General features: G+C 40.7%; 1 protein-coding gene across 1 annotated transcript; it reads left to right on the forward strand.

Annotated features, from left to right (window-relative positions):
* Positions 1 to 552: 552 nt before the first annotated feature.
* Positions 553 to 6,228, forward strand: LOC145453804 (uncharacterized). Its single transcript, XM_080331786.1, has 4 exons — positions 553 to 942; positions 1,003 to 1,042; positions 1,107 to 5,890; positions 5,988 to 6,228. Exon 3 carries the CDS (start codon positions 1,107 to 1,109, stop codon positions 4,947 to 4,949), a length of 3,843 nt encoding a protein of 1,280 aa, XP_080187912.1. The 5' UTR covers positions 553 to 942; positions 1,003 to 1,042; the 3' UTR covers positions 4,950 to 5,890; positions 5,988 to 6,228.
* The last annotated feature ends 3,610 nt before the right edge of the window (positions 6,229 to 9,838 follow it).

Consider the following 9,838-nt stretch of genomic DNA (forward strand, 5'->3'; position numbering starts at 1 on the left):
TCGGTGACTGATACTCCTAAATCTGTATCAACCGGCAAGCCAACTCGAAAAAGAACCATATCGACAACGGCGGGCATACCACCGGCTAAACAGCTTCGTAATGGGAAATCGAAAAATTTGAATCGTACCGTACCCAGACAGAAGGTTGGTAAGAAACCTGTGAAATCTAAAAGCGCGAGTGACGATGATTTTCGCGACGACGTGAAGGGAAAAAAGAAGCAGGAAGAAAAGTTATGTCAATACACAGTTGACAAGATGGTCACCTACCTCCAGACTATTGACGTTGTTAAGCCGCATTTAGGTTCAATACTATGTTATGTTGAGTCGTTGACGGAGAAAAAAAATTTGACTGTCACAAAGCTCATGGCTGACATCAAACGATTGCTTACTGTCAAGGGTCAGCGTTGGAGTCTTGATGAGATTCAACCTGAATTAAATACCGCAACCAATGAGTACTTGCATCGACTTCTAGAAATTAGAACAAAATTGAAGTATAATTTGTGATTGTGCTGAATGATTTTCATTGTTGTGAGTGTCTATTCTCAATTTCTGTTTTCCGTTTCAGATTTTACATTAGAGCCATAAATAAACAATAGATTCTAAAAACGCAACCACTAGTGGTGCTGGCGCTCTTGTAATCTCGAATCAGCGGTTTAGGTCTTTCTCTCTGGGTGTCGAGTAGCGAACAACGTGGCTGACTGTCTGGGTATATTCGACTGCGATTGGTGGATAAGGAGTTAATTAGTAAGTTATTCGGTACGATTACTTTGATTTATGAATATAATTTGTTATTTATTTATCCACCAGACAAAACAAGCGCCTGAATTAAAGAATTGAAACGGTGAGTTATTACTGTTCCGAACTAGTGAACATAATGTAATTCTTCATGTTGTTGAACAGACAGAGCGAGCTCAAGGTTCAAGTTGAACGCCGAGTCTACTGGTAAGTTATCTGCTGCATCACTACGTTAGCGGACATAGTATGATGTGTTGTTTTATTAAGCATAAAGAATCCGGGAAGACACCGGCGAAGAAACTAGATTGTAAGTAAGACTAGTTTAATGTTCCCAAAGTGTTGAATTTGACCGCGTGTTATTAATTTTACAGATGAGTCGACGACGGAGAAATCGTGTTCGCGAAGAACCGAATGCGCCGCCAGAGATCGGCGACGAACGCCAAGAAGTTGTAAATCAGAACTGGCAAGCGATAAAATCGTATGTAGTGAATCAGAGTCGGCGCGTGTATAATATTCGAGTCATCGATCGGGAGCTAGCGGATGTTTTCCGCGATATACAAGCTATATTTTTCTCAGAGTCGACTCGTTTCAAAATCAATTTCGCGTATGCATTTATTTTGTACCACATCGAGACTTTGAGATTTCGTTATTTTCATGCATCGGCGAATGTTGATAGTGTATTAGAAACACCGGCGGCGATTTCAACAATAGCTAAATTCAATGAATTTGTTGAGTCTATAAGGTTGGAAACGGCGCTCGATTTATTACGAAATTCTCGACCAAACACAAAGTCACTGCCGGTCTGTCTGACAAATGTACAGTTTTATGTATATCCTACCGACGGGATGTTGATTGGTTGCGCTGGTATTAAACTCCCGATATGGCTTGCGAGAGCGAGATGTATAATGACATTTACCCATCAAAAAAATCGAAATCGGTACAGAGACAATCTGTGTGCATTTCGCTGTATCGCGCACTCACTAGGAAAAGATACAAAAGCACTGGCTCAGCAGTTTACTTCGGTGTATAGTGTAAATGTAGAATCTGGTGTGACTCTCGACATGCTTGACGATATCGAGGACTTGTTTAATGTGGCCGTATTCGTGTACACAAAAACTGAGGGTAAAGCTGTCGCACTCCGTCGTAGTACGTTTGAAGCGAAACCTGTGTACTTACATTTAGAAAGCAACCATTTCTGTCTAATTACTGATATATTCCGTTACGCTGAGAGCTATCAATGTGATGTTTGCGAAAGATTTTTTTATGAGCAGTATGAATTGACCAGACACAAATGTACAACGGAACCCGTTGAAGTGTTTCCCGGCGGCGTGTATAGCCCTCCACTGAACATATTTGAAAAGCTTGATTTAGAAGGGGTGTTTGTTCCTCACCAGCTTCGTTATTTCAAATACCGTATCGCGTTTGATATCGAGAGCATGTTCGAAAAGTGTGATATTCCAGATTCCGCCAAAACTTCATGGGAGTGCAAACATATCCCCATTTCAGTTAGCATCTCTTCTAATGTGGAAGGGTTCTTGGAGCCGTATGTAATTGTCTCGAACGGCGACCCAAACGACTTGTGTGCGGAAATGGTTGATCATTTTCATGATATTCAAAGTGAGTCATTCAGACTGTTACAGATGGAATATCAACACTACTTGGACATGCTCGAAACTAAAATTACCGAAATGAAAGCACTCGATCCTTCCGAGAGAAAAATACCTCTTGAACGTTTACAAGAGGAGTTTATGCGATATTTAAAACAAATCCCTGTTTTATCGTTCAATGGCGGTCGGTATGACTTGAACTGTCTCAAAGAGTACTTGATGGGTTTACTCGTTGATGAAAATCTGAATGTATTGAAACGAGGTAACAACTTCCTCTCGTTGACAACCAACAGACTTAAATTTTTGGACATTGTAAATTACTTGGCACCCGGGTTCTCGTACGATGCTTATTTGAAAGCCTTCAAATGTAGCGCAGCTAAGGGTCATTTTCCGTACGAGTTTCTGACTAGTTTGGAAAAGTTAGATTATCCGAGTCTTCCTAGCCACGATGAGTTTTACAGCTCACTAAAAGGTCGTAATATATCCACAGCTGAATATGAAAACTGTTTGAAGGTTTGGAACGATAACAAAATGACAACTTTACGTGATTATCTCAAATGGTACAACGCAATCGATACTCACTACTTCATTGAGGGGTTAGAAAAACAATTTCAATCTTTCAAAAGTCAGTTCAGTGTGGATATATTCAAGGAAGCTGTCTCCCTACCTGGGGTTGTATCAAGACATCTTTTTAATAGCATTCCGCGTGATTTCACCTTGTTCAATGATAAACACCAAGATCTGGTTTCGCTATTCAGAGCCAATTTAGTGGGCGGACCGTCGGTCATTTTCCATCGATATCAAAAACAGGGTGAAACTCGAATCAAAGAATTTTTTTATAAGGAAAACGCTCAGATTACCCAACATGTAACAGGGCTGGACAGCAATTCGTTATACCTTTTTGCTTTGAGTGAACCTAGTCCAACCGGTTTCCCGGTACATTGGCAACCACTCGATGCTGAGTGTACTAAATTCAAATCGGTGAAGACCGCACCGAAATGGGGGGAGACAGCAGCTCAATGGCTAAACTGGTATTCGTATACCCACAATGTACATGTCCACCATGCTTTTAATGGACCTGAAATCCGCGTAGGAGCTCGTAATTACCCTGCTGATGGGTTCTATCGTAATTCAGCTGGTCAAGGGGTAATCTTGTCTTTTCTTGGATGTCATTTCCATGCACATCAGTGCAGATTTGGCTGTGATGATTTGGAACGTCGAGAACGGACTAAACGTGTTCATGATTATTACAAAAGCCTCAATTATCAAGTCATATGTAAATGGGAATGCGACTGGCGCACGGAGAAACAGGAAAATCCTGATATTGTGCGGTATCTTAATGGTATTCAACCACAATTGACTCGAACGAAGTCTGTCACCGCACAAAAATTGATGGAGATGGTAATGACTGGTACATTCTTTGGGTGTTTATCAGTCGATATTTTTACGCCAAAACATTTGCAAAGGAAGTTTGTTGAACTATGTCCGATATTCAAAAATACGATGGTGTCTCGCGAGCATTTGACAGGTCACATGAAACAGTTCGCCGTTGATCGTAAATTACTCACCAAACCCACGCGCATGTTAGTTGCTTCATACTGGGGTAAGAAAATCTTGTTGACCTCTGACTTGATCAAGTGGTATGTAGAACACGGATTGATTATATCCAAAATTCACGAAGCGGTCGAATTCACAAAAAAGACCTGTTTTGACAACTTTGCGAAAAATGTCTCAGACTGTCGACGAGCAGGGGACCGCGACCCTAGCCTAGAGATCATTGCGCTGACGCAAAAATTAGCCGGAAATAGCAGTTATGGTCGCGTCTTGATGAACCCACGTAAATTCAAACGAACCTCCTACTGTGATAAAAGCGAATTAGGCGCCAATGTGAAGGATCGTTTTTTTGTGAAATGTGACGAATTGAACGCTGATCTATTTGAAATAACGAAGCGACCTAAAACGATCAAGTGGGGTAACTGTATTCAAGTGGGATTCTGGGTGTATAACAATGCTAAGCTCAAGATGTTGTCGTTTTTTTATGACTGCTTGTGTAAATATTTCCGTGACGAGTGCTTCATGCTATTAATGATGGACACAGACTCCCTCTATCTCTCGCATTCAGCCTCATTCGATGATATTCTTATCCCCGAGAAAAGGGATGAATTTTATCTTGAATATGAGAACTGGTTTCCACGCTATTTTTGTGACAAACACCGAGCTGAGTTTTTGGCTGACCCGGTTTCTTTTGATCGCTCGAGGCAGTGTTGCAAAGACACGTATGCGTATTACCTTCGGCAACCGGGTTTGATGAAAGTGGAGTATGAAGGCGGTACATCCTTCTGCGGGCTCCAATCCAAAAATTACTTTTGCGATGGTCCAAAGAAAAAATTGGCTTCCAAAGGTCTCCAGAAATCCAACCCAGTCGATTTCGAAACTTTTCTGGGTGTCTTGACATCTAGACAATCCGTCGGGGGAGTGAACAAGGGGTTTCGGTGCAGAGATAGGGGTGTCTATACGTACGAACAACAGCGTAAAACATTTTCCTATTTCTATGCCAAACGCCGAGTGCTCGAGGATGGTGTGTCAACCCTGCCATTGAATGTGTAATACCATTGTGACGTAATTGTATATTTTGTGTGCTATTGTATTTTATCTGTGTGTCTGCTATTATTATGATTTACTTGTACTTTTTATGTGCTAATGTGTCATTTGTTTTTCCAGATGGATAACGCTATTTCATATATTGAGTCAGTAATGTCAGAATTAGATTTAAATAGTTTGCACAAAGAGACGCTTGAACTGGAGCAGGAATTAACACAGCTCTCGATTCACGGTACCGACGACAACTCACCAGACCGCACGATACCCGATCGATCCAAGGCGCGCCGGCGGGAACTAGACGAGAAATGGATCCGTGTCCGAAGTGTCTGCATAGAAGCGCTACTTCAACTACAATTTCCTGATCGAAAGACGCCGAGTGATAACCACATCCTATTCAACAGAGCAAAGCTTACAAATTATGTGGTCTTGGGAAAAAATTGTTCGTGGATACCACTTTTCGCTCACGAAGAGAGACAAGCCTACTTGAGAACCCGCAAGCGACATCGAAAATTCCAATTTTTCCTTGATCAACATCGAATCGCAAACAGTTTGAAACGATCTCGTTCTGACTCTGAAAGTAGCGATGCTACAACCGATGATTTTTGCAAAGATGATTCTCTTGGTCATTGTGAACATAATCTGTGGTGAACACTGATAGTTTTAGGTGAAACTTTGTTTACAATCTGTGGGTGTTTTCGAAATGTTGTAACTAAAACGTTTTAGTAATAACATTTCCTGAAATCTGTGTCTTGTTTTACAGATGGCTAGTGATTACATAATATCTGTTCTGGAACAAGCAGGTCTGACTCGGTTACACGAAAAGACACTTGTACAACGCCGCGATCATGTACACTTCGTGGAGCTGTATTTGAATCGAGAGATATCGCATGAATTATACGAACAACGCGTGTCGAGACAACATAAAGATTTGAAAGAGTGTTCCAAGGGTGAGGTCTATAGTTGTTATAGAAACACTGTTAGATTTTAAAGCGCTATGAATACTCTCGTGTTATGAATCCTCTTATGCGATTTATTATTTTACAGATTGGGATCAGCTGCTTGACAACCTGAATAAAGCGTTCGTAACACTACAACTTCCACTGACGAAATTACGAGGGACAGATGAAGATTTCATAACCCGGGGAAAATTGTTAAATCGAACTCTACTGGGTTTATATATTCCACTAGAACAAGATGACTACAACAGTGGATATTCCCAACCTTGTTGATATATAAACAAATGCACTTTATCGAGTTTTCAATAAACAACAAATGATGGAATTGATCCACCCATTCGCGTGTATTGTGAGTGGTCCTTCAAGAAGTGGGAAGACTACTTTTGTTGCAAAGCTGATTAGGCATGCCACATCAATGATTAAACCTAGTGTGTCCAGGGTCGTATATTGTTACAATAATTATCAGGAGGTTTTCAAGACGATGCATAACGTAGAATTCCACGCCGGTCTAGATATTTTAGAAGAGTTGAAGGTTTGCTCTGAAGACACCTTGATTATAGTGGATGATTTCATGACTGAGACGGCGAAAATTGCAGACTACTTTACAAGATTTTCTCATCATTCAGCCAAGTCAATTTGCTATATCACGCAGAACCTGTACCACAAGGGTAAAGGAGCACGTGACTTGAGTCTTTCAAGCTCGTATATGGTGATTTTCAAGAATCCACGCGACCAACAGCAGATCAGTTTTCTTGGTCGACAAATGTACCCAAACTCTAGATTTTTAACAGAGGCTTATCGTGACGCTGCTAGACAACCTCATAGTTATTTATTTATTGATCTCACGCAAGAAGCACCTGAAAATCGACGCGTTATGACCAATATATTCCCTGGTGAAACCATGGTGGTTTATAGCCCGATGGTATAAATAGCCAAGCACAGAGGCGACTTTAAACTCAAAATGACCGAGGTACCAGCTCGGACACGGCGGCATATACCCACACTAGAGTTCCTACATAAAAGTAAACCCGAGATACGCAAGCAAATTATATCGGGAGCCAGCAAAGAATTGATCGAGTGTATATGCGATTGTACAAAGAACATTTTAAACGGCAACATCCCTCTTTCAAAGTATAAAAGAAAGCGACTATCAGCTCATAAATGTAGTTTACGTCGACTTGTCAGGAAAGACATCCCTATTCGACATAAGAAACGTATGGTTAACCAGAATGGGGGTATGTTTATGACTCTATTATCAAGCATCCTACCCGTCGTCACTGGTTTACTCGGTAATCTTTTCAAAAAATGACTTCTTTTAAAAAAATCTTCATAAATCCGAATCCGATCAACGGAGCTGACGTTCAGAAATTGAATTTGGATATCGACAAATGTATGAGCGACATATTACAGATGAACATACCCCAAGAACGAAAATTAGCCTTATATAACGACGCCCTAAATCGTTATCAAACAAAACACGACACACTGAATCAACCGATGAAAATCGATATATCAGAACAAAGGAATCTATTTTCGGCTAGTGAGTTGGATGCACTGCGACGCCTGATCAAGGGTGAACCATCAAGGATTCCTATACCATCACCGAGTAGCCGACGAAGCAAAGTAAAGCCTCAGCATGCCCCGACGAAAAGCGGTCGTACACCCAAGACCCCGAGACGATACGGATGGGAGCCATACTAAGTATTTCACGCCAGGGCTACCTGGTAGTTATCGCGGTGCATACGTATTCTCTAGAGGGCGGAATAGAGCCAAAGTCAAGGAGTTTCTTTCGAGCAAGGACGCGTACACAAAACATTTTCCCTATCGAAAGAAATTTAAGAGACCTAGAGTGATTACGTCCGGTCTCGGTGTTCAGTATCAAACCGATCTCATGCATATGCAAAATCTTTCAAAAGAAAACGATAATTTTAAATATGTGTTGGTGACGATCGATTGTTTCAGCCGATTTTTATATCTGTATCCACTCAAAAACAAAACCTCGCAAGGTATTATTCGCGGATTCAAGGAAATATTTAAGGATCGTATACCTCATGTTATACAAAGTGATCAGGGTTCCGAGTTTACTAATCGTGCGTTTCAGACTTTCTTGAAAGATAACAATGTGCGACATTTTCATACAAATAGTGAACTGAAAGCGTCGATATGCGAGCGTGTTATTCGTACTCTGAAGCAGGTATTATACCGTTATTTCACGCATAATAAGACTTTGAATTATGTCAAGGTCCTGTCCGAGATATGCCGAGGATATAACACTACTTTTCACGTGGCTATAGGGTGTCCTCCAGCGGATGTTGATTATTCAAATCAAGAACAAATTTTCCATAGGTTATACGGTGACATGACCCCTAAAAAACCCAAACTAACTATTGGCACACCAGTCAGGATTTCGAAATCGCGTGGTAATTTTGTAAAAAGTGCCTTGGCGAGTTGGACCGAAGAAATCTTTTTCGTATCTCAATGTCGTAAAGGTGACCCTCCTACTTATCAATTGAAAGACTACCATGGTGAAGTTATAGACGGTCGCTTTCAGCGTGAAGAGTTACAACCAATAACTAAAAATAATAATATTTACAATATCGAAAAAATCCTGTCTACTCGCAGGAAAGGAAAGAAAACGCAATATCTTGTAAAATGGTTGGGTTATCCGTCTAAATTTAATTCTTGGGTCTCGGATTTGTATAAATAGACGCTGAAAATGTTGTTCAACCAAACTATGGATTCTGATTCCGTCTCATCTCGCATGGGTCAAGTCTCGAACAGTCTGAAAAACCAGATTGTGTTTATTGTACAGATTTGTATGTTAGTGTGTGTAATCGTGTTTTCATTATATCAAATTTCTGTCGGGGTGGATCGTGAGATATATTTAACGCTACTGTCTTCTTCACTTGGGTATTTATTACCGAATCCATCACCTCACCGTATATGTTGAAAGAAACAATAAAATGTTGTTGACTCTACCTTCGAATGCGAGTTTGGATAAATTTCCGAATACTAGCACAGATTTTCAAACGGAACTTTACAAAGAATTAGAAATGAGTCGCCATGAGCTGGGATTATGTGAGCTGACCTTCCCACATGATTTTCAACCGCGAATTGAAGTGACAGCGAAAAGTATAGGTTTTGGATTTGTCGATGCAAATGGATACACCGAACGGTATTATATCCCCGAAGGCTCGTATTACAGCATCGGTGAAATGTTAGAATCGTACGAGAAATATTACATGGGGGACATTTTCATTTTACAAGGATTCGGAGACTTTAGAATCACATTCAGAAGATTAGTCACGAGTAAAAAAAGACACAAGCGAGCTGCATCCATAAATACCGACACCTCAGACTCTAGCGCCAAACACATACCCCGTACCACGCATGATTCACCCGAACCTTACGGACTGATACCGCTTGGTTCTGTGTTGGACATAATAACATTTAGACGCGTTGTATCTCGTCGCCGCGGAGTGGTAGAATTTATATTTACACCTGCGATAAAGTTGGAACGGATTGATAAGGTTTATGTGTATTGCGATCTGATACAACCAAGACCATATGGTAACAAGCTGCAACAACTTTTACGGGTGGTTACTGTAACCGCTAAACCGAATGAAAACCAAATCAACATATTCCCAAAACCATACTTCTTTGCTTTAGCGAGAAACAATTTTAGAACGATACGAATTTATCTACGTGATGCAGCTGGCAACCCTATTAAATTTCGAAAAGCACCAGTGACAGTAACCCTACGCTTCCGTCGTAGAGCTGTTGATTCAATATGAGTTACATCACGTTGTCTGGCACCCAAGGTGAATTCTCGGTGGTGTTACCGAATGAAATTATTTGTAATGAGCTTGCGTTGATGGATATGAGTTTTGTCAGTGAATCTCTTGATCGAATTATAATCAATCGTGATCAAGCACTCTG

The sequence above is a fragment of the Botryllus schlosseri genome, chromosome 13 (assembly GCF_051294905.1).
Source record: "Botryllus schlosseri isolate E-star chromosome 13, Bs_hap1, whole genome shotgun sequence".
Classification (NCBI taxonomy): domain Eukaryota; kingdom Metazoa; phylum Chordata; class Ascidiacea; order Stolidobranchia; family Styelidae; genus Botryllus; species Botryllus schlosseri.

What these genes read in the sequence shown, in the direction of transcription:
- LOC145453804 (XM_080331786.1), top strand. Translation starts at nt 1,107, where the DNA reads ATGAGTCGACGACGGAGAAATCGTGTTCGCGAAGAACCGAATGCGCCG.